Source organism: Vanessa cardui, chromosome 3 (genome assembly GCF_905220365.1).
Source record: "Vanessa cardui chromosome 3, ilVanCard2.1, whole genome shotgun sequence".
Taxonomy (NCBI): domain Eukaryota; kingdom Metazoa; phylum Arthropoda; class Insecta; order Lepidoptera; family Nymphalidae; genus Vanessa; species Vanessa cardui.
The window spans coordinates 15,192,775-15,220,072 of record NC_061125.1 but is presented as its reverse complement, the minus strand read 5'-3'; the positions used below and the strand labels follow the sequence as shown (position 1 = coordinate 15,220,072).

At 33.9% G+C, this 27,298-nt stretch overlaps 1 protein-coding gene across 4 annotated transcripts in view; it reads right to left on the bottom strand.

The window, feature by feature from the left end:
- LOC124543296 (protein couch potato) overlaps positions 1 to 27,090 on the bottom strand; it is a 208,393-nt gene extending 181,303 nt beyond the window's left edge. For all 4 annotated transcript variants that reach the window (XM_047121478.1, XM_047121486.1, XM_047121468.1 and 1 more), the window contains exons 1-2: positions 26,923 to 27,090; positions 11,949 to 12,713 (exon numbers count right to left, since the gene is read on the bottom strand). In XM_047121478.1, the coding sequence (XP_046977434.1) occupies positions 11,949 to 12,008 (60 nt within the window). In that variant the 5' untranslated portion in view covers positions 12,009 to 12,713; positions 26,923 to 27,090. The remainder of the gene's footprint in view (positions 1 to 11,948; positions 12,714 to 26,922) is intronic.
- Between the last annotated feature and the right edge of the window lie 208 nt (positions 27,091 to 27,298).

Genomic DNA, 27,298 nt, shown 5'->3' with positions numbered 1-27,298 from the left:
ATCGCGCCATTCAACGCTATTCGTCGCTATAGATTCAGGCGTCAGAGAAAGCAAGTACATGTACATCAACGTGTCAAATTGACGAATATAGTCGGTCATATGATATTACAAGTTATTACGTTTGTACGAAGATCATATTAGCATGAGAAATAAATATTGATAATTTGGGATAGCGTACTTAATTCGGATGTGATCGGTTTTACGAATTTTGCCGATGCTACATCTAAGTTGTGTCGTACTATAAACTTATTGTATCAAATATGTCAAATTGAGACCAAAGTTACATACCTATTAAATTATTTAAATCAAGAAGCTATTCGAATATTGAAAAACCGTAAAAAAAAACTTAAATAGATAGTATAATTATGTAAAAAAACCGGCTAGACTTACAAGTTGCACTTGGTTGGTATTTAATAGAAGCATTAAATCGTATGAGCCAGGTTAAAGAGGCTGTATTCGCGGTCGCGCTGACAGCAGACCAGAAGGGGGCCGATAATGGCAGCGAAGCACGACTCCATTAACATGAATAATTTTAATGATGGATCTTTGACTTGGGGTTGTTTATGGGCATAATTATGGTTTTTCGTTATATAGGAAAATAAATTATTTATGTAACATAATATTAATTTAAAAAAGTCTTTGTGCAATAAGGCATTACGCCTTTTTTAAATTAAATATAAGTGATCGGTTTTCATACAGTATAGATAACAAACTTTGAAGAGTTTTAATTAATAATAAATTAAATCTTTAACATTTTTTAAATTCTAAAATAACAAAAATAAATTCAAACCGGTAACAACACGATTCATAAGACTATGTTTTTATAAGTATACTTGGTATATATTTTTTATGGTATAGGTTGGCGGACGAGCATATTGGCCACCTGATGGTAAGTGGTCACCATCACCCATAGACAATGACGCTGTAAGAAATATTAACTATTCTTTAAATCATCAATGTGCCACCAACCTTGGGAACTAAGACGCTATATCCCTTGTGCCTGTAGTTACACTGGCTCACTTACCCTATATCAATATAGTAATAAATAATGTTGATACTACACACATGTTTGCAAAAACTTTTAATTGAAAACCTTTATTATTTCGATATATTTAAGCAACAGAAAAGTTGGAGTTTAAATTTTCAAAGTAACGTAATTGTTATGATAAACCGTACGACAGGTTCATGAACGGAACTCGGTAGAGCGTTACCTAAAAATTATTTCCTAGCCGCAGCACGGTCCCGTCAAAAAGCCAAAATCGACAAACAAATTCAATTAAAACTTCCCCACGAGTAACCCTAAGCGAGAAATATTAGACGAAGCCGGATTGATAATTACAAAGAGACCTGTATACTACGACACAGCTTAGATGTAGCATCCGCAAATTCGATAAAACCTATTACTGCCGATTCACACAACCAATTGAAATAGCTCCCTATCGCGCCATTCGACGCTATTCGTCGCTATAGATTCCATCAGTTCAACCCGAGAAAGAAAGTGCATGTAAATCGACGTGTCAAATTGACGAATATATTATTAGGTCATATGATATTACAAGTTATTACGTTTGTTTAAAGATCATATTCTCATGGGAAATGAATAATGATAACTTGGGATAGCTTACTTACTTCGGATGCTACATGTAAGTTGTGTCGTACTATACACGAGCAGACAAATAAAATTCGAACGAGACAAAAGGTAAACTTAACCAATTATTGTTTACGAAATTCTAAACTAATTCGCAGAAACGAAAAATACTTTAATCAATTAGCCCCATACTTTATTATCCTTTTACAAAATTATATTATGGGTAAAGCTAATATAGATAATATAGATTGTTACCGATTTTGATACTTATTGTAGTCTCTCAATTGATTCTTTCCATTTAGAGTAAAATATTTATTTTGAATAATATGGTTTTTATTTTGATTCGTTTCAAAGTCGGACATCAAGCCGTCCGTTTGGGGAAACACGAACTATGTGCTAATATTTAATTATAGACGTAGTAAATGTTTTTAATTATAATTAAACTAACGTCGAAAAGTTAAGTGTATTGGTGAAAAATAAAGTGATGTACAGTTGAGTGATTAAAATAATGAGGCCGTAACAAGTTTCTATCTAGAACAACCGGCAGGAAATTCATTTACTTTTTTTTAATGTGTGTGTGCGTATTTGTTAATTAACAACAATTAAATTTACATTCACATACTAACCGAAAATCAACAAATTCCAACGCTACGTTAACCATTAATTAAATATTATCTTACAATCGTGTGTTGACTAATACGCCTTGACTGTTAATGATTCCAAAACATTTACTTGGTGGTAGGGCTTTGAGGGAGCCTGTCTGGGTAGGTACCACCCGAATATACTACCGCCAAACACTTGGTATTGTTGTGTTCCGATTTGAAGGGTGAGTGAGCCAGTGTAACTTCGGTTGGTGGCGCATTGGCGATGAAAGGAATGGTAAATGTTTCTTACAGCGCCTTTGTCTATGGTCGGTGGTGACCACTTACCATCAGGTGACCGTCCACCAACCAATAGCATAAAAAAACAAACGATATAAAAATATCAATGTCAATTAATAACAAAACATATCCGCGTATCATAATTTTATCGTAAAGAAACAACGTCGTTTTTCCAACGTTTTATCAAAATATATCTGCCTCTTTTGTTCGGAAGGCGGAAACGCGCGACGGGCTATTTGTTTTTACAGTCGAGCGCCGTCGAACAAATTAGATGGACAAACTGTTGGAACGGTCGAGGTGTCTATATTCCGCTCTTCGAGAATTCTTCTCTAAAATTCGTTCGAGGAATATCTTCAATCGAGTTCGAGTGAGGTAATAATTCTCTCGTCGATCTCTGTGAAGCTCTCGAGTTAACATGTTTTCAGATTTTAATCGTCGTCGTTGAGAATTTCATTAAACAATTTTAATTGAAGTTTAAATTTCTTAATTCAATATTGACGAGTTACTCTTACTTGAGACTAGTCAACGTCGGAACTTTTGAATCAAATTTAAGACTTTTAATCAATTGAAATAGTTATCGATAATATAACAAATCCATAACATCGCTCATCACACACTTGCTTACTTACAGTTTGTATATAACAAATAAACAGACTGATAAATCACCCAAGTAAATATAATGAGCACATGGCATAATTCACCATTACATCGAAAATGCACCAAAAACCTTGGGAACTAAGATGTTATGTGCATGCAGTTCACGGACTCGTTACCCTTCAAAACGGAACACAACAATAACGAGTATTCTTATTTGACGGTAGAATTAATAGACCTACTTATAAAATACACATTGCTTTTCTTCAAATAACTAAATTTTAATGATTTTTTTTATTTTTTCAATGATTCGGTTTTGTGAAAATTAAGTCAGATATTTAAGTTCATACTCAACATAAAATTATATTAATATGTTACTATAAGTATATTTGTATATAGTTATAATAAACCATTAAAAAGTTTTGTATATCACATCATTGTTTAATTTCGCACGAAACATTTATTTCGCCGCCATTTTGTATAAAACAAAAGAATAAGTCAGATTCATTGAATTGCATTTGTACGGGTTAAGCTGAGGTCTTTCTTGTGCGATAAATCTCTTCTTAATCAATTTGGATAGATTGGAAAACTCGCAGGAAACATATTACACATATTACTTTTCGCAACTACAAATTACAACTCTTGATCACATGGCCAATGTTTGATCAAATATTCGAATATTAAAATAGCCAATATATACAATAAAAGTGAACAATTTTAGAGACCTCACTCGCCGCGATAACGAAGGGTTAAATAAGTGAAACGATTGCAAAAAGTATCGCAAACTGTGAACAAACTAAAACAAAAGTCGTTATAGGTTTCAGGAAGCCTTACAGGTGCTGTCTGCGCGGGCCGTTACCCGATTCCCGTGACCAGTCGCCCGATCGATCGAACGATCCCCGAGGGTTAATCGGTTGACATCTAAATAACACTCAGGGATAATATGGAAACGGAAACGCTTTAGTTGTCACAATTTATAGTATTTTATAACCTCACATTGTATGCTCAACTGCCAATGCCAGAAAAAACTGCCATTTAAATAACCCTAACAGACACTTTTCGGTATATGATACGGATTGATAGATAGATTCTTCCAAAAAGAACCGGCAACAAATTCAATAGCTGTTCTTTTTCGATATTTAAGTTACATAATTGTTTGGATACCTTCCTTATCTAAATGAAAACTTTACAAATATTATTATTTTTTTATCGGTTTTTTACAAAAAAAAAAACAAAATCAAATTTCGTAATATAACAGCAACTTTCATATTATAACAGTTTACACATGGTCATATGTGTGGTATGTTTTTTGAGATGAGAATTATATCCCAGTAGTCATGGAAAGTTTGTAAAAAACCCAACTAATTATATTGATTTGACATGGATATCTAAGCTGTATAATGTAGACTAATACTACAAATGAGATATTACATGAAAAATATTGAACAAAACGCATGAAACAAGACTTATCGTGCGTGTTAACACGTAGCCAACAACAGCAAAAGGGAGAAAACTTACCCCCTAAGTTGTAAGTAAGTAAAAAGTTGGTTCGTATAAGAAGTTATATTTTATTTCGAGTCATTATATGTAATGGTTTAATTTCCAATCCAAAAAATTAAGCTAAAACTCAATTTTGGACTCATTTCTTCAATATAGAAACATCACATTTACTTCTAAACAGTAAAAAATAACTTATGATGCGTCAGAATCATTGAAATTAAATTCGACATTGAAAATTTATTTTCAAACATCCAAGTTATTTTATATAATATTTTAAGGAACTTTGTCGAAGAAAATTGAAATGTAATTTATTGATCTTATATTCGTCTTAAGCAATATTATAAATGCGAAAGGGAATTAGTTTGTTACGCTTTTACTGTATAGGGTACTAAAACACTACCAAAAAGTCGTAAGCGGAAATGCGATACGTATGTACATAGTTGATAGTTGTAGCATGACTTTGTATTTTTAAACGATGAAAAACTGTAACTAACTACTGAGTTTCTTCCCGATTCGTCTCCCATAGATCAAAATATTCTATGTTCAAATAGTCTCATGCGAGCAGAGTTGACTTAAATGTCAAGTTATCACCGGATTAGAGTAACTGTTTCAATTATAAAGTAAATGAATGAAATACAATTAAAACATTATATATCCTGTCTGATAATCAAAGCTTAATTTCTTTAAATCGTACTTATTAATACTACTTTGTAGTTCTCAAGTAGAGCTGGACAGTAGACAACGATCTATCGATATGAAAAACGTTAATACATTAAAAAAATCGTACAAATCTATATACAAGTCGAAAAATTAATGCGAAAACATTAAGCGACGTCACAGACGGCATGTTGGAGTCGGTCGGCGCCAGACCCGCCGGCGCCGGACCGCGCCCGTCTCGGCAGTCGGCACGCACCCCTGCCTTTCACGTTGGACCGGTTATTATCTACTTTACTACAATATTTTACCGCTACAATGTTGTACATAATATGAATCGGGTATATCCTTGTTATGGAGCGAGTTCATAAATAGGTCATTCAAGGCTCTGTAATGACAGTTTTAATTATTGCATTAAATAGGTATTTTAAAAAGCAAACCGACTCACTTAACTTTATTAGTTTTTTATTAGATAGATCGGCAGACTAGCGACTTGACAAACTGATGGTAAGTGGTCACTACCACCCATAGACATAATCACCAATGCGCCATATCACCAATGCGCCAACCTTGGAAACCAAGATGTTACGTCACTTGCGCCTATGGTTACACTGGGCCTTGGCCTTGGCCAAACAGGGACACAAAATAACTAAATAGTTGTTTGACGGAATATGTAATGAGTGGGTTGTATCCACCCAGACGGACGGGAAACCCGACCTACCAGGAAGGGAAGACCTACTGGGTTGGGCACATTAAAATGATTAGGTGTTGTCGTGCTAAAAATAAAAGGAAACAGAGCAAACCTGTGTTAACACTTATCTGTGAAGTAATATGAAATGTCACATCGATTGCTCAAATTAAATTTAATCGAAAATAGTTTTACGATTACATCTCGCCTATTTTTTGTCATAAATTAACACCTACACAAGCGAGTATAACTCTGTTTATATCCTCATTTAAAACTAGGCAAGAAATTCCATAAATATATTAAATACGTCAAGAGATAACTTTGTACCCCATTTTTGTGAAAATTACGCGGCCGGAGGAGTATGAAATCTGGCACAGATATAATTTTATACGGAAAAGGAGTGCAGAAAGCTAATATTTTTTATATAACGTGCACTATGAATGCATTAAATTAATTACGTGCACTACCAAGCGAAAGTCACATACATATATTTTTGGAGGGTTTTATTTGTGTCAAAATGGCACAGATTATTAAATGTCACGTGCGAATGAAACATGTAAAGTTCATACTGACAATGTCAACACACGTCAATGTCAAAGTTTAATCAATGACACTAAATGACATTTGAGTTTTTTTATTGTAACAATGACAAAGCATCGTCCAGTTCAGCCTCATAATTCTATCTCTCGAATCAAATGATTAAACTTTTAGCTAGCAATGAATGAATATCGAATTTCGATCAATGAGCGATCTGTAACAAAAAATATTTATACAAAAACCAAACACATAAGATCTAGAATATTCACTTAAAAATCATACAATATGTATGTACATATTTCATTCGGGCCATTTGTATTTTCTGGGTATACAAAACGCTGAATTTTGATGAAAGTAATATATAAATACAAAGCGAGTAGCTGTTTAGTTATTCAATCCGAACTTACAAATTGTTTTGTCTAGACCAAAACATAATTTACATTGGAGGTTTCGAAATATTATTTTAGCTCCCACAATTGTTCACACACGCTAAATTTCGACGTTGTTTCTCGCTGACGAAGATTTAGATACGTTTAGATGATAAAAAACTACATACAGACCAATTTTGGTAAAGCGTGATCAAATCTTAATGCTCGCTTGTTTCTTACATGCGGGCGTATAATGATGTTGAAATTTTTAAATTGATTTTATTTCACGGCCATTTTTTGTATACATTGTTAACAGAACTGTGTCTATATAAGAATATATTTTATAACAATAGGAACTGTTTTTCTGGTAGTTTATCTATCTTTATATATAAAATTATGTGATATAAAAACCATAAAAGTCTACAAAAATGATATTAGCTTAAAAATCAAAATCATTCCAAACGAGATAAAGCATAAAGTATACAGCATGTAAACGTTCCACTATTGGGGAAAGGGGAAGAGGTTTTCCTCCAACAGAAATAACTACATGCAAAGCTCGGTTTGAAAGCACAATTTTTCCTTAAAATCCACATATTTTTTCAACAGCGTAAGTAAAGATAAACAAATAAAAATCGAACATTAAGCCAGTTTGCAATCATTACGGTTGTTCAATTTTACGTAAACACGGATACAACATCGTTTTAATATAATAAATTATTGCCTAATAACGATAAAATTCCACTCTAGTTGTGGTCTTTCGACATAATTCAAGTGCAAGCAGTTGGAAAGTTGCTACGTCTAAACATAAATTATACACGACTACTGCATTCACTCTATATAATTGATAAACGCGGCTCATACTTTCCCTCAAACCATGATAAGCGATAAATAATATACTTTCCACCACATTTCTAGGAATGAAGAGAAGCATGTAGGTATACTTATATAAATGATTAGATCTCGCCCGCGGCTTCGACCACGCGTAACAAAAAGTATCCAAAGTCCTTGAAGTTTTAGGTTCTACATTTCATCAAATTCGGTTCAATGGTTTGTCCCTACGAGCGCAACGAACAGACAGACAGGCAGAGCTATTTTCGCCTTTATAATATTAATATAGATATGAGAAAGGGCACAAAGGAAATGGTTAAGTTGTTTCAAAACCTAATTAAGATATAAAATATTTGTTTATTTGAAATAGTTTGTATATAAAAACTAATAAATCTGTCGAACTTTTGCTATTAATAAAAAAAAGAAATATATTTTGTTATTAAAGTTCACTAATGTGTAAGATGAAATAGATGTGTAACATGTGGGGTTAATTAGTTTTTTGACAGCATAAATATATTTATCATTGCGACTCCATGGACAAAATTCGAAAACGAAACATAAAAATATATCTGCATATTTTTATACGTATCAAATCTCGACAGGAATAATATCCGCGACTTTCGTTAATCCTATTACTTTTATTGATATCACTGTTTTCGTTTTACAGGTAGATTCGCAAACGAAATATCAAGATTACAATATTAATTGCCTTCGATTGCCGTTTTGCAAGCTTTCGTTTAACTTGACCTATTGGTGCAAATGTTGGCCGAACCTTGCAATTTTTGAGTCAATTCAACAATCGACTCAGCCGTAATTTTACTCTGTTCTCATTACGACCAATATAATTGATAAAACGCGTTATTAAATCCAAGTAGGCACTTAACGCAAGTTTTAAATACGTATCTATTTATAATACTTTGTAATGACTGCCTAAGAGTAGAAAAAAAATCGTTTAGAAATTCGGTATAGTCAAATCAAATCAAATCAAAATAAACTTTATTCAAGTAGGCTTTTACAAGCACTTTTGAATCGTCATTTAACAATCGAGTGAAGCTACCACTGGTTCAGAAAGTAGATTCTACCGAGAAGAACCGGCAAGAAACTCAGTAGTTACTCTCTCTTTTAAAATTAAAAAAATACATTCATGTTAGTTAAATACAATTATAGATGTATGTAATATATCCTGCCTGGAAGTCAATGGTTATTAACTCCACGCTTTTTAATTTTATCTTCTATATAATCTTGTATCAAATAATATGCCTTTTATACAAACGATTTGAATTTACGAAACAACAAAGTTAAAAATGTAATGATTAATGATAAACATTAAAACATTTGCACAAGTTACGTTTAAACTTGGAACAAAGCTTGTTCCAAACAAGGTTAATACAAGCTAATATGAATAAAGGATTATTCCCGAGTGGCTCAAGTTAGTACGATGTAGGCAGCCGCCTGGATGATTGCACCAACGCTATGTTAGCAAAGGGTCTCGCCCGTAATCCTTCCCTTCGCTTAGTGCATGAATTCACATCAAAGCAAGATACATAAACTTCCAAAACACGCTAACGGACAATGTAACGCAATTAATATCGAGTTAATTAGAATTTTATGCCTAACATTGTTTGCGGTCCGAATGTTGCCTATTCGGTTATAACACATCATGTTTAACATTTAATTGCAAGCCAAAACATCGTAACATGTTTTATGAACAGTTAAATCTATATCTAATATTATAAACGTGTAAGTACCTCTGTGTGTCTGTCTGTCGTTCTTTCACTACCAAAATAATGAACCGAATTCGATGAAATTTGGTATGAGGCTCACATGAACTCCAAACAAGGACATAGGATACTTTTTTCCCTGCCACATAACAAACAACGACTTATAACGCGAGCGAAGCCACGGGCGGCAACCAGTAGTGATATAATTTTAAAGTATCGCTGTACACACGTGATATGGTGTCGCAATATACCGCGTAAGAGGTTTAGTGAACGAGAAATGTTGTAATGTACACTGGACTAGTTTATGTAATAATAACTGCATGTCATACATTTTACACTCATAATATTATATATATGAATCGAGATGGCCCAGTGGTTAGAACGCGTGCATCTTGACTGATGATTGCGGGTTCAAACCCAGACAAGCACCACTGAATATCCAAATAGTAAGGAAATTCTGCCACAGTGTGCTCCACCAATCCGCACTGGAACAGCGTGGTATATATAATATGTTCCAAAACCTTCTCCTAAAAGAGAGATGAGACCTTAGCCCAGCAGTGGGAAATTTACAGGCTGTTGTTGTTATATATTGTATATAAAAGAGTGTTCTTTCATAAATTACATTTCATTTAATTTACATTAATAAACCAAAAGTAAATATCTCGCTTTCAAAATCGATCAATAAAATTCGAAATCGATTTAAAAATAGAACGAAATCTCAATGTTGTTTACACCTATAAAGATGTATCACCTCGAATGTTACCCATATTAAATATATATTTTGTTTTAAGTGTTTAGTGATAAGTCGATGGTGTAACTTTTTACAATAAATAAATAAATAATAATAATTTAAAACGAAAATATTGTATCATAAAATCGTTGCACTCGGGTCATTTATTCGGAGATTTTTATATCAAAGGCTAAAACAACACAGTGGAAAGCAATCAATTTATAAAGCTCCCCGCACGAGGGCCGAGACGAGGCAAACGACATCCACTCTATTTGTCTCGCTAACACAACCGATGCCCACTTCTCGCCTGCGAGCGGTTTACGTTGAGGAATTTATCGCTATTTCTTTAAGGCTTCCATCGCTTTTCCTCTTAACTTCACTACAGATGCGATTTCTATTTCACTCAAATACTTTAAAATAATTGTTAGTTGAATCTTTAAAAGATAACGTGATATAAACATTCAGATTTTTAATATTTAAATGCCTATCTATTTTTCTATAGATCTCTTACGGTGACAAATTTAATTTTTTATACATGCGAGCATATAATATTAATTAATTTGAAACGTCACTTACGTGAATATAACTAAAAACACCCAATATATAGCAAATACCTATTTATTGCAGCCCCGTCTAGGCAGAGTTTTAGAGTTTACTTTTAATTATTATGATCTTCGTTAAATTCTTATCTCAATTATATGTTATATCTTATAATAATAAAACATAAAGATATCCCATGCAATACATATATTATTTACATCAAACATTTCGTTTCCAATTCGCATAAACATATAATATCGTGAAACTGTATTACATAGTTGTATATCATGGACATCACATTTACCCTCGGATAGAATTGACACGTCTCTGCAACGTAGCGGACTCCCTAAGGCTGGCTTTGACATATCGATAAAGATGTTATAATGTGAAATTGACCACATTTTCCTTTACTAAAGTTAAATAACATTATCTCTTTTTAATCGAAACGGTTTTGTATATCAATAATTACTTATAAAAACCTTTAATTCATAAATTACATTATCGAATTTCATGCTTATTTAAATGTTTTATAGGTAAGGAAAATTAATTGTTAATATAGAGTTAAATAATTTAAATAGAGATTCCTTAATCTTTTAATTCCTAATTATATCAGATAATAATGTCATAAGTAAGGAAAAGTATTTTGTATTTTAAAAAAAAGTGTAAGACTTTTATATTTTTATTTTCTTCGCGGCCCGTAACCATTGAAGTATCAACGCTTTAATTATCATAAGTAATAAAAACATTAAAATTGATCTTTACACAAATAAAGACGAGTACACACTTGCTAGAGGCAAGGTACGATTTATAACAATAGCTGCGAGCTATATAGATTCTTTCGTTTCAGCTGGAATAGTTGTGAGGAAAATGTCCTTTTATTGTGTTAGCGAATACTTATTGTATAACCGCGCATTTTCCTTTTGTCGCTGCTATCGCTTTTAGTATTATTTTACGATTGTTCGATGACAAATCGCTTAAGAGATAGATTCAGTTGTACGCGAAACAAAGTGCAATAGTCTAGTTAACGAAGTATGTGCGAAACTGTTTTATGTTGTTCAAAGAAATATAACCTTTATTTCTACCACAGTATGACTACTTTTCTTCGGAAAATTTTATATAAATTCTTAAAGCTACTATTTTATCCCATATTGTAATACAAAGTACCTAAAGGCATGATTTATCTTGTAAGATTATTTCGAATATTGAAATGAATTTCCCGTGTAGCGGATAATGATATCAATATCACAAAGGCAGAGCGTGGAGCTAATAGTTTCATAATTATGAAAATGTTTACGTTAAAGTGAATAATGAAACCTTACCTCTTCCTCAGTGGTGGCGGTATTGACGGAGTCCATGCTCTGACACAGTGCAAGCTCCATGCTCTTGTGTTGCGGAGAAGCGGCCCGCGGCGACGGTTGCTGCGGCGGCACCAGCGCGCCTTGTGTCGCTCCTGTCGCCTGTTGCGTGCCCGCGCCGCCCGTAGCCGCTGGGCTCTGAGCCGCTTGCAGCCCCTGAGCAGCCTGCAGACTCTGCGCCGCTTGAAGGCTTTGCTGAGCGGCTTGTAAGCTTTGCGCTTGCAGGTTTTGCAACGACTGATGGGCCAGGTTCAATTGGTGTTGCTGCACGATACTCTGTTGCACTATGCTTTGCTGCACTTTGATGTGTTGGTGCACGGCGAGTTGGTGTATCGGGTGAAGGGGCGCGGGGGGTGCGGGATACGGAGGGGAGAGCCGCTGGCGCTTCACTTGCGCACTCTGAAGCGCTTCGTGCAGCCTCTTCACCGGAAGGGGGCTCTGGCCGAGGTTATCCACGGCTGTGTCGGGGCGTGCCGGCCGAGTCGCGCGACTCCGGCAAGCACTGACAGCTTCAGCGACAGGAGAAGGAACCGCGCGCGACGCGACTGTCTACGGATACGGAGACGATGACAACGGCGCGGCAGCAAGCGCGCTCGTTGCAATATCGGCTGTGATTGTTAATGTAATTTAGGTTTATCTACAGGCCAATAAGTTATTGTTTCTTTATAATTTGCACTCGGGCACTTTGTTCTCATTCGTACTAGATGATGTTCTGCGTATAAACCGATCCTGGAACAAAATGAAACTCGTATAAGCCATTTAAGTAATAACATTTGTAAACATCTGAACAGAAATACAGGTAGGTAGATAAAAGGCAACTCGACGTGAATGGATAGGGCCGCATGTAGATCCGAATGATAATTCAAAATACCTCACATTCTGTCAGACTCCAATTAGTAAGAGAAGCCTCTTGCCACCCTCTATCGATAAATCGAAAAGCACCCTCCTGTATATTTCACCCACGCTTTGAAAAGTAGAAAGCTACCATATTATGTAATCATATGTCGATTTTGTAGTAGCTGGTGGCGTGATTGATTTTTTCCCATTTACAGCACTAAAAACGTTGCAAAATCGTGCCTTATTCAAGCATCATACATTGAGGAGAAGACATTGTTCAACTATTTGTATAGTACCTACTTCAAACATTTTTACAGATTTCGCAAACGTTACGATGAAAGTTATCTATTCGATTGCCGTAGTTAAAAATGTTATCCAAAAGAAATTCCATATTTTTTATACCCAATTATATTATTATTTAAACAGAGCGTACACTCTGGAATCGCTAGAATTTTCAAACTACCCATTAAAAGTTCTGAAATTCACTGCCCACGGGTTTAGTATTAATTATAACTAAACTTCTAAATGAATCCGTATAATAATAGCGTATGCTAAACTGAACTATTATTATCATTAAATTTTGGAGCGGTTTTTGAATAACAATTTAAGTTTATTCCGATCAGAAAACATCCCATAAATATTCTGCCAAGACAAACATTTGGAACTTTGTCATCAAATTCCAACTTTAGAATTAACATATCGTCTTGGGAATTGATCCCGCAATATTTGACTGTGAATCACGTATGGCACACTGGACTATATTGGTTCTTTCAGTCTCATTGCTGGTAGTAAAAATAAATTCTACAGTAAATTGGTATAAGGTGATTTGCAGAACGGATAAAGGTATTTTAATATGTCAAACAGAGCCGATTGCACACACGTGGGCGTTAGTCGGTAATTTAGATTGTTAGTCATCGCAATAAACACCTAGAATCGTCTAAATTGAAGACTATGACGTCACTGCAAATTAGTTACACATCTGACGCGTAATTGTGTTGTTGGTTAAATTATCTCAGATAAATGAGACCTTATAGGTAATTTATTTGCATTTATATAATGATGAGGATGTCCTGACTGATATGATATCTATACACTACATCAACAAGACAATTATTATTTATATATATTATCGAATGTTATGTCTTAATCGGTACTAAAGGTGGATTCTCAAAAATCAAAATATGTATTTATATCTTACTCCAGTGAACTATTCAAAAACAGCTTTGATTCGTCATGAATTAAATTTATAATTATAAAATAATTTCTACCACAAAAATTCGACAAAAAAACTCAGTATTTACTCTTCAACGAGAATATATCAGTAAACAACAATTATTTTTTTCAAATCCTTGCTAGAAGTCAAATACTAAGTTCACGTTTTTTATCTTTAATATATAATCTTGTATTGAGTCACACGCCTTATTATCAATGTTTTTTTTGATACAATACAACCAAAAGCAAATTAGGTTACTTCTTACACATGGACTGTAGCATATTGCAAACACAGGATGAACAAAAACAACAAACAATTTTGACATTGAAACGACGCGATATTCGAATTCTTGTATATATTGGATTCGTGGAAAAATTGCGATTCCGATATCGGTGAACTTGAAATCGGAACTTGGGAAGGAAAATAAAGGACTCATAAACAATATGGAATAATATTATATTATAAATAAAGGTATATTAACCACTAGTGTATAATAAAGTAGAGCTGTTACCAAATCAAAGAAATAAATAAGTATGAGACAACATTACATAGTAAGTAAAGTAACAGCCTTGTAAATTTCCCACTCCTGGGCTAAGGCCTCCTCTCCCATTAAGGAAAGGTTTGGAATATATTCCACCACGCTAATGTAATGTGGCAGAATTTCGATGAAATTAGACACATGCAGGTATCCTCACGATGTTTTCCTTCACCGTCGAACACAAGATGAATTATAAACACAAATTAAGCACATATATATAGTAGTTCTAACCACTGAACAATCTCGGTGCAAATAAAGCGAATACAAAATGAAAAACGAATAAAATATGCCGATAGCACGACGAGTATGTTTGTTAATACGACAAAATATCTGTCACTTTAATTGTTATTTTTTTATGCGTAGCGATCGTCCCACAATCGCTGGGACAAAAATCGGCTTACGCTATTAATATATAAGATTATATATAAACCGCGTTCCATAGGCCTTTTGTTTCATAAAGCGAGTCTACGAGTATAATTTTTTATGGTTTGGCGATCGGCGCAATGGACGACGCATTCACTGGCTTCAGCGACAACTGTTCTAGATTCGATCCCCGCTTATTACAAATATTTGTATGAAACACATTCGCTTAGATACTGGGGTGTTTTGTTTGTATTATCTGTGCGACGGCATATACTTCGTATAGATTTTTCCAATCAAGGAAATATAAAATCTTTAGATTCAAACATTGGTCTTAGAGAGGTCTTAGCCCAGTTGTGGGAAACTTGCAAGCTGTTGTTGTTGTTTCATTGCACCAATATAATATTGCGCAATTTGCATGTGCATTTGGTTTAAAAACCTGAGCGTAGGTACATTATCAAATTTAGCTTTGACATGATTTTTCGTACAAAAATAAGACCATGTACAAATCGCGTGTATCATTAGCCAGTTGTTTCAAGGTCACGTTTTTGCTTCAAACGTGACTAAGTCGTGAACAAAAAAAGCTTGAGAACTCTAAAAGAATACATCCCGACACCTTACGCGGCAATTTATATGCGACTAATATTTTTGTAATAGTAAATTATGCAAAATCCGCTTCTTACTTAACACTAAAATCCGTATATGTAAATAAAATGAAAACCAACCTTTGAGATTTCAATATAAATAAAGTAAATATTTCATTAAATAGAGAATAATTTTAAGCAGTCTAATATAAAGTTATAACACTGTTAAAATAATATTTTCATAATTTCAAAATGTTACATTTATTCATAACATAATCTATTTACTTTTTTGTCTGTAGTCTGTAGTCTACTATAGTTTAAATACAGACTATAAATTAGATATATTAACTTAGCCGTCATTATAAAGAGTGACTATACCATTCCGTCCTATTTGAAGGGAGGACGTTCCTTTTTCGATAAAACATGTCTGTGTCCCTAAAAAGGTTTGAAGCGTGAAACTATTCCATTTTCAAATTAATATTATCCTCGATACAAATACAAAAGTAAGCACGAATTAAATGAAAATATTTTAAGTGACAACGTCTGTTAATAAATAAATGGTCATATGTATGAATCTTAGTGGAATCGGTCCACGGGAAGTACTTTGAATAGCATAAGAAGAAATCACACACACAAATAAACTCGGATCAAATAGTAAAGAACAAAGGACGTGATAATGTCACGTTAGTGTTTATCACGATATTGTGATGAAAGCTTTTCGTATAGATAACGATTATGCTTTGTTTTTTTTATTTTAAATAGTATTACAACGCAATAAACCATGCTGCTATGTACCAAATTATATAAAAATTCTAAAACATCACTATCTACTATCGACTGTGACTTTATTACTTGTCATTCTAGTTAGAATCTACAACCGGTGATAATGCTTAACGATTAAAAGTTTATTTTAACGAATTTTAATATTATCTGACATTAAGACTATTTACTCTATATTACTCATGAATCAAATATAAATAAATGTACATATATGCCATGTATAAATCAACGAATAGTATTTCGACAATTAGTTCGACAGTTTATTATCAGTAGAGTCATAAACCATTTCACAATATTCTGGCGTCACTAACCATGAAATCTAAGTTTGATCGATATGCCCGTAGTTTACATTAAAAAGGTTGTATATCAAGAAGTTGTTTTGGAGATTATTCCACAACGCTGCTCCGATTAGGATTAGTGGTTACATCTGACAGAACTTCATTCAGCTCCAAAATAATTAAATACGTTCAATTAGTTATCACCTTTAAATGATTATTGCCATAGCATATACAGTAACTATTCGTTTAAAATAAAATTAAAATATACTTTATTCAAGTAGGCTTTTACAAGCACTTTTGTTTTAATAAATTGTCATTTAACAACTATATTAAGTTAAGCTACCACCGGTTCGGAAAGTAGATTCTACTGAGAAGAAAACAATAAACTCAGTAGTCACTCTTTTTCAACATTTAAAAATACAGTCATGTTAGTTAAATACAATTATATATGTATGTTATATATCCTGCATGGAAGTCAACGAGGATTAATTACACGCCTTTATATTGTCTGTATAATCTTGTGTTGAATAATATGCATTCTTTTCCAATGTATTTTTAACAAATGATATGAATCTATGAAACGGTAAGGTTAAAAAAGTAATATTTTCACCGACGCTGAACATCACAGCACAGTCTTATCGACCAATGAGGTTTGTTCAAATTTTGATTAAAATCTTTTATACATAGTTAGGTCCAATTGCTACTAAGTACATAGCACTCGATAGCTTCGAAATTCCCAGGTCAGCACTTTCGAACATTATCGAGTGAGAAGCAAGTCGATTTAGATAGGCAAATATCTAACCTACTCAGCACGTCGGCAATTAAATCTAAAACTAACTCCACTGTAACTAAATTATATTCTATCTGCTTACTTAAACCTCGATAATGGACTGGTTTTATAACATAAAATTTATATTATATTAATTAAAATGAATGTTTTTTTTATCATGATTATTATTCTTGGTGGTAGGGCCTTGTGGAAGCCCGTCTGGGTAGGTACCACCCACTCATCAGTTATTCTACCGCCAAAAACAGTACTCAGTATTGTTGTGTTCCGGTTTGAAGGGTGAGTGAGCCAGTGTAACTACAGGCACAAGTGACATGACATCTTAGTTCCCAAGGTTGGTAGCACATTGACGATGTAAGGAATAGTTAATATTTCTTACATCGTCATCGTCTATGGGTGATGGTGACCACTTACCATCAGGTGACCCATATGCTCGTTCGCCAACCTATACCATAAAAAAAAGAAATCGTATGTCGATCAGTAGGTAAATAAGGTTTCAGATATATTTCGTTTTCATTATTAAGACGATTCTGTAAGATGTCATTCACTTCGAATCTCACTCGTGAAATGTTGACAATTAACTTCAGATAATCTGAGAAGGCATTGACTAACAATAAAACTTTAAAAAGATCAAAATTTATGAAGGCGATACTCTCAGTTATAAAGTAATACATAAAATATAACAGTACAGTCAAAATCATTATCTATACTAATACTATAAGGTGGTAAAATTTGTTTATCTGTATGTAAAAGTTATTCTCTGGTAAATGAAATTCTAAAAAAAATTGACTGGTAGACTTCTTGACTCTTCAGTAATATAAAGTATATGTTATTATTTATATAACACCATGTAACGCCGGGGTAAGTCGCTAGTAAAGAATAATGATAATTGATAACTTTTCCGAAATTATTGAACGGAACAGCTAGCCAGCTGTTACTTATGTTACCTTACTAACTACAAAAACCTTAATGAGTATTAACACACTTTTTATGACTAACTGGCATACAACGCACAGCATACAACGATGGGTCAAACAGGTTGGCATTTTGTATTTTCTTCCGGTAAATACCTACGTAGGAAGTTACTTTATATTATTTTAAATGTCACATGAGGCTCAAGTTTTTTTAAGTTAGATTTATGGAAATCGTATTTCGGGATGAGCCGAGATGGCCCAGTGGTTAGAAAGCGTGCATATTTCACCGATCATTTCGGGTTCAAACCCAGGCAAGCACCACTATATATACGTGCTTAATTTGTGTTTATAATTAATCTCGTGCTCGGCGGTGAAGGAAAACATCGTGAGGAAACCTGCATGTGACTAATTTCATTGAAACTCTGCCACATATGCATTCCACCAAGCCGCATTGGAGCGGCGTGGTGGAATATGTTCCAAGCCCTCTCCTTAATGGGAGAGGAGGCCATTAGCCCAGCAGTAAGAAATTTACAGGCTGTTACTTTACTTTACTTTTACTTTAATTCGGGTTTCTATATTATAGTCGAAGCTGTTTAATCTTGGAATAGGGGATGACTGCTTGTTTAAAATATGCAAACACACACATATATGGATAATCATAATATAGTTCATCTCTGACCATTGTATTGAAATTGTGTCTAATTTGGCGTTAAATGTAATTAACGATTAAACGATTCAATCGTCTGTATGTGCGATTAACATAATCAACAAACGATTTATTCAGCGGCAACGCAAATATTATAACTATTGCATGTATTCATCTAAAATAATACATAAATAATTTATTTACTATAAATAACTCTGTTATCAAATTACTGAACCAATTGTGATAACATTGAATATAGATGTAGATCGGATCCTAGGTATCATTCAGCTTCCCCGTGATGGCTACTAAGATACAGAGGGTATCGAAGGTTCTTTAGTGAATATTCCAGTGTAATATGCAGCTGGGCATTATATACACCCTCGCTCTATTTGGGTACGAGACGTGTTTTTCCAGCGAGAAAAAAGGTATATCCTAAGTAATATTAAACATGCGAAAATGAGTTCGTTTGTTATGCTCTCAAATCTTAAATCAAATGATTATTATATAACAAATACTACTAGTAACATCGCCCCTTCTCCCTTATAATCAACGCAGTGGATGGTAACCGGTAAGTAATTAAGAAAGAAAAACACATAAGACTTTTCGTGAAAAATGTAGTATTTTCTATATCACTCTCTCATAAGAGAAACCTCTTAATTTCATTTTTGTCCTATTAGTTTTAATTTCCAATAAAAACCTTAAATACTTGCTCAAAATATCAATACACTAATTAAAAGTAACGTCAAATTAAATAAGATTCAAATGACAAAATGTCCATCGAAACATAACAGTATTACACGTTTATTTCATCGTGTTTTATTAAGAGTAACATCGAAATAAATATCAAAGGGTTGATATTTTCTCAAACGCTGAATACTTTAATCCTGTGGTATATTTATGCCGCGGTGAAGTCGGTAAATAAGTCCGAACAAAACTTTTCCAGCTTCATCCATTATAACTCCCTTGAGATGTTTAACTTGGTCGACGTACCTTTAGACAAACTATATTTATGGTTCCAAAAATCTTTACTAATGTCTGCCACAATCCGTTTGCCACTGATGCCAAATTAAAAAAAAAAAATGTTAAGGAACAATTGTGTGCGAAAGGTTAATATAGTATAAAACAATTAGTGAGTTTATGATTACACACTTTGAGAATGAAACGATCGCCTCCTGGCTATCTCTATTCACATTCAATAGGTATTTAATTAATTTGACAAAAAAAGACCCGCTGAGTTTCTGAGTTTGTTCTTCTCAGGTCAGGATATTTCTTTTTCCGAACTGGTGGTAGTGTTTAATTTGAGTTTATCAACTAAGCAATGACAAACGATCAATTTTGAACAAGATTAACTAATTTATTTACATACAATAAACAAACGACAATCTCACTCAACTTAAAATACTAATATTTATACATACTATTACTATATTTATCAGCTCTTTACATTTACATTATGAGTCTATGGTATATTGATTTTTTTTTTTATTTTAACGTTGTTTTTTTATGGCCTCGGTTGGCTGTTTGGCAAATGGGCCACCTGATGGAAAGTGGTGATAGAGCCCGGTGCCCAGTACCGGCTGTTACTGGCTTACTCACCCTCCAAACAGGAGCACAACAATATTAAGCAATACTGCTCAGCGGTATGATAAGGAGAGGTGTCTACCCCTACGTGATTACACAGCGCCCTATTTACAAAGTAAATTGGATATATTTCGAATGTAAATTATACAAAAAATTCATCACATTCAACTTTACGATGTGATTATAACTAGTAACAATACAAAAGTAATAGAATAGGTTTCATCTAACAGAACGTTGAGAGAGAAAGAAGCCGTACGTTGTCGGTTTACAAATAAGTCGATTAGCGAGCCGCCAGCTTGCCACTAAATATTGATTGGATTATTTATAAAAGATAACTGTTCAAACAAATCATTTCAATAACTTTGATGATGACGTCACCTTGACCTATCCAAACTCCAAGGAGAGCAGTCATAGAACATTGTATGTGTGTGCGCAACAGTTGAATTCTCGTTATACAATAAATTTGACACGACAGGAAACAGATGCAGCACTAATGTCATTGCGTGCTTTCTGAGGCACGGATCCAATTTTTTTTTATGGTATAAGTTGGCGGAAAGCACCAGATGGTAAGTGGTCACCATTAAACATAGACAATGAAGCTGTAAGAAATATTAACTATTCCTTACGTCGTCAATGTGCCACCAACCTTGGGAACTAAGAATTTATGTCCCTTGTACCTGTAGTTACACTGGCTCACTCACCCTTATAACCGGAACACAACAATACTGAGTACTGTTATTTGGCGGTAAAATAACTGATAAGTGGGTGGTACCTACCACCAAGAAAGACACTGAGATATTAGTGAGATTTTGTTTATTTAAAAAACCCAATTATTTCATCGGTCTGATCTGGGACTTGAATCGAGAAACTCGAGATCTATGTCCATATATCTACTAGAACAAGAGTCAATAATGTTATCTCAGCAATGTTTACGTATTTATTATCTAGACCTATACCTACCTCGGTCTGCAGCGCCGTACCCGCGGCAAGTTTAATTCGAAAACTATGAGGTTAGCTACAAAGAAATAGTTTCGTTGGGTTGTTACGAGTTATTTTGAAGATGAATAGTCAAAGGGTTCAAAAGTTTCCTTCAAATTTATTTGTATGAAGCGTCTATATCAGTGTACTATATATTTCGAGAAATCTGTTTTTTTTAATACTTTATTGCCCAACATATAAATCATCATCAACATCAACAGCTTGTAAATTTCCCACAGCTGGGTTAAGGCATCCTCTCCTTTAGGTACACATGTAGCAGAATTTCTTTGAAATTAGACTCATATTTTCCTACCACCATAATTTCCTTCAGTGCCGAGCAAGAGATGAAATATAACCACATGATATTCAGTGGTGCCTGGATTTGAACCCGCGTTTATTGGTTAAGATGCACGCGTTATGATGCTGGGCCATCTCGGCTCTAACATATAAATAGCAGATAACAAAGTATCAGGAAACACTCCTTTCGCCCTTAACGATCTCTCACTCACAAATATTGGCAGAAGAAGTTTTGTAAGAGAACAGGTAAGTGCACTTAGGTATGATAGAGTTGATAATAACAGAATCTTTAAAAAGCATACGAGTATATTTTCAGTAATTTCGTATCGTATTTTATTGCGAAACAAAATATCAATTAACACATATAGCAATAGCTAGCGTTCCGTAAATGTGGCTCACAAACTAACTCATTCAATTAACTGTACCGTTAAGCGCGACCAATTGAACCATTCGCTTAATGAAATTTCAACTGAAACAACCTCACAGATATAGTCAAAACATCTAAACACATAACCAAAACTTATACATACTCGTATACTGATATACATTGTAAAGTGCATCGTTATACAACGCTTTGTGACACTCTTTCAAATATTAAATTATTAGTAAATTAATGGTAGACATAAGTAAATAATGTCTATTTAAAAGATTCGAGATGGCCCAGTGGTTAGAACGCGTGCATCTTAAACGATGATTGCGGGTTCAAACCCAGGCAAGCACCGCTGATTCATGTGCTTAATTTGTCTTTATAATTCATCTCGTGCTCAGCGGTGAAGGAAAACATCGTGAGAAAACCTGCATGTGACAAATTTCATAGAAATTCTGCCACATGTGAATTCCACCAACCCGCATTGGAACAGCGTGGTGGAATATGTTCCAAACCTTCTCCTCAGAAAGAGAGGAGGCCTTTAGCCCAGCAGTGGGAATTTACAGGCTGTTGTCTCTTGTCTCAAAAGATTCGATTCGAGTCTACCCGTGAGTGACCACGAACGCTGTTAAGTGCTCGAAACGTCGGGATGTCAAAAATAATTAATGTACGCGATTCAAATCCGTTATAACTAGTTTTATTTCAATTTAAAAGATTCGAGTTTTCTTACGATATTCTTCCCACATAATAAGATTATAAACACAAATTAATTACATGATAAAATTAAACTTGAACAAATCCACTATCTACCTTTAAAATTTGTGCGCTGGTCGTTCGTTTATTAGTAAGGCTATAAATGTAGGTTCCTCGTACAATAATATTTCTCGATCAAATATTATTTAATATTGTTCGCGCCGACAATTCTAAGCCGAGAAGATCCCATTAAATAGACACTATTATAACAGTAACACTTTTGTTCGACGCGTATTGACAGAACTAACCGACTTCCTTGGCTAGCTAATTACGAAAGCGCCCAATGTATTAGCGCTCTTACCGAATTTCGTCATTCTGCACTTTCGGACTAATTTCGAGAGAAATAAACCTTTGTTAGTTTCAGTCCCATATTCATAGTGCTCGCCGCAAATTGAATCTAATTGCCACAACGAAGTGTTGAATCAGGCCGACCGACGGAGCTTCGGTGGCCTAAATTGCACCTATTTACCCACTTAGCATGAACCACCCACGGTCCACCTGTAAACTGATTAAATTTTTGCAAGAAAATAATTACTATTGTTTAATACCATTGTCTATGGTGTAGATTCTAGATAATTATTGTTTTTCGTCGATTATTTCATTTTGAAACTACATCTGTATGCTAAACGCATTGTGTATATGTATTGTCTCATTCTATCAAATGTCAAATTTATAATACCAAAAAGAAAAAGAAGCTATTACAATTCAAATATTTTTAACCTACAATTTAATATGCTTTAAATGTATAATATGTTTCTAAGCCGTTAAACAATAAATATCGCTGTTATTAAAGAGGTCGGGCCGCAGAAAGCGTGACGAAGCAATATATTTTTTTTTTTTATTGCAAATCAATGCTACGCGATCGTTTACCGGAACAGACAAAACAAATCGCCTGTCGACGCACCTATCTATCGCACTCAAATCATATAAATATCCCTTAATGCGATCATTTTACCCGATTACACAGAAGCAAAGAGTATGAAATTTTAACAGGCACGCATACACTTTAACAAGAAAGCTTACTACACCTGTTCCCTTGAAGCCTGCAATCTCTATATCATACATTGACAAATGAGGTATCATTAATTTCGTCTTAGAGTCCCACGTGTCAAAGGCTATGGCAGATTAAATCCAAAATGGCGAATACGACTTGCATAATACGCTTGACAACAAATATGGAAAATTTACTAATATGTCGAAAAATCTCAAATCAATTCTACAACAAAAACCACAGACCTGAGAAGTTCTAGAGGAGGAAACTCAAAATAAATATTTCCTTATTATCATAAAAATATTTGAAAAATCCTATATATAATATATTGAATGCTAAAAAGTGTTTCTTTGTTTGTTTGTTACGCTTTTTTAACTACACAATCGCTAAACATAACACTGTACACACGCTATCAGGATTATAGAACATGACTTTATCTTACTGGTAGAGTGTGGTCGGTCTTATTAGACCCCCAATACATGGAAAACCGTGTACAGAAACTAGTATTAAACACATTAAATTATATTGACCAACATGGTCTATGTCATAATTAATAACAGTTGCACGTACGAAAATCTTTTGAAATATAGCACGCACGGCACACATTCAACAAAATATTGAGAGCAATTAATTTAACAAGCTAACTATTAGTCGCTCTCGCTGACATTCGGCTGCGGTCTTGTCATGTCGTGACGCAACAATCCGACACAATAGCAGGCCTTGGTACGAGTGACTATACCAAATGGACTTGCCAGTAATTACGGCAACAAAGTGTACAAGAACAGATTGACAACAAAAAACTATAATAACGCTGGACGTATATACGAGAACCATTAACCGAGATACGACGTCAAACAAAAAAAAAAAAGTAACCAAATTATGATAAATAAAACCTCTCTGGTCATTTTATATACTGCAATGCGTCATATTCAGGTCTAATACGCCATAATTATTTGATTAAATACACTCTTTACTATTTACTTAGTGAAATTAAAATGCATTAAACAAAATTGTATTCGTCGGAATACTGTTTCGCTGAATAACATATTTAATTTTCATTCGAAACTTCCTCTAACATCAGTGTGTTAGGTTTTGTTATAAATAGTGTGTATAATGAGAAAGCGTAATTAAATGTAAATACTTTCAATTAACGGCAACTACGATAGAACAATAGTTTGTATTCGCGAGCGTTGTTTTCAAAAACTAGTTTATATACATTCAGGATGTAACGTATACAGCTTTATAATATTCTTCAGACGTATTAAAGAGGTTTTATATGTTTTATTTATTAAATAATACCTAAATATTGATTTTAACTTGTATTTCTTGAATTAAATTAATAACAATCGAAAACATATTATTATACGACCTTAAAAAACATACAATACGGTAAATTTTATACTATTTTATGTGCTTATGTAAATGTAAATATTACATTATGTAACTAAATAAAAGGAAAAATAACCGTTTATGTTTTTCAGATGAATGTAGAGCGAAATATGTTCTCACAATATAATGATTATATCGAAAGATATACATATTAAAATATGTAACACCTAATTTTTTTACAAACATCATACATCATCATATTTTACTTAGAAACAGTTTTAAACTTTCATAGTTGTCTTTATTTATAGACGTAGATCTCTTAGATCTTAGACATTAATTCTTAAATGTTATTTGCACTAAGTACACCAATTTACACCGAAATTATATGATTACAAATAATTATGTCAATTCGAAAAACGCATAAATTTCTCTGAATTAAATAAATAAAGTATATTTTCAAACTCGGTCTCAACGTTATGATGTGAAAAACACAGTGGTTTTCTATCGTGAATATTTTAAATTAAATTATTTTGATCTTACGAACATTACACAAGACATTATAAACAATCTTTTAAAAATATTAAGCAATTTTGGAAAGTAATGGATGACAAAATTTACACATCGCGTTTATATATTAAAAAAAAAAACCATCGGCCTGAAAAATTTTTCAGTTACCAACGTGTTACGTGTGCTTTATAATTTTTGTTCTATGCCAATATCTATTTTAAAAGTAAATTTTCCAGATCGTTATAGCGTTAAATACAACGTTGCGCCCGATCCTTTCTTAGTTGGAGTTGTTCAAGTCTAATTCGATTAACCTCTCCTAACGTTCTTAACTACTTAAATTTAATGATGACGCTGACATTCCTCGGATCGTTTTTATTCATTGACATCAATTATTTAATTTGTTAGGGGTGTACGCTGTTCGGGGTCAAAGTGTCTTAAAATGACATTATTTCGATGGGCCATCTATCAAAGTTAAACTAAACACCGCTTTTGATGTCGTTGTAAATAAAATTTTCTTTCTTATTAGTTTATTGATGAAATTTTCTTTAATACAACAAATTAAAAAATAATGTATGCGACGGCTCTAAACATAATAATTCTTTGTAAAATAGCAAATCTGAATATGTTAGCTATTTTATATGAAATATTTTTATTTTAACGTGGATATATTTTCAATGTTGTTGTTTTTCAGTTTTATACCATTTCAGTGTTGATATATTTTTTCAACAATGGTTCGACACGTAGGTTAACATTTAATTAACAAAAATAGATAATGGATAGGTCATGTTTATTTTCATACCAAATATTGTAGTGTTATATACTTTTCAAACTTTATTTTTTGAATACAAAAAGCTAGCTATATCATCTAGATTCCAATGAGAGATATTTCACAGTATCCACAGGCAGTATATCGTGTAGTTTGTTATGCTTATCTAAGCGGCGCGAGCAATTAACGGATCATAAAGTACCCAGTAAAAGAGTTGCACGTTCGGGTAGCTCCACATGTCGGTCTTTTTATATTTACGTTAGAGAAGGTTCGCCGAAACTATTGCTATCAATAAATTTTAACGCTTTCCCGGCAATGCCTTCGCGAGAAAAAAAAATTATAAAAGTTAAATTAAAAAACTACAATGAGTTCCCTCGTTTTAATCACGGTAATAACATCGAGTTGCCTCTATCCGACAGTAATCCCCGTTACCTAGAAAACAACAGCACATCTCACTAGCACACACACTGCTCTCGTCGGAAAACGCACATGCACAATTTTCCGAACACCAGTTACGGACACCGTGTCGGTCGCGGTAGAGCAAAGAGCGGCACATACAAGCGCTGCCTCTGCGCGCGATAGACTGACGGCTCTCAGGCGGGCTCACGAGCGAGCGGGACGCGCGGCGGGCGTGCCGGCGCTGTGCGCGCGCATAACACTTCTCTCTCTCGCCTCTCGAGTCTACATATAGTCATCTCTTGCCAGCACGCGCGAGCACACCTTTCGTTCCCGAGACAGGTGTTCCTGTCTCTGTGTGCGTCTCGATATAGTGGGCTTTGCTTGTGTGCGCGCTTCCTGCGGATCGTTT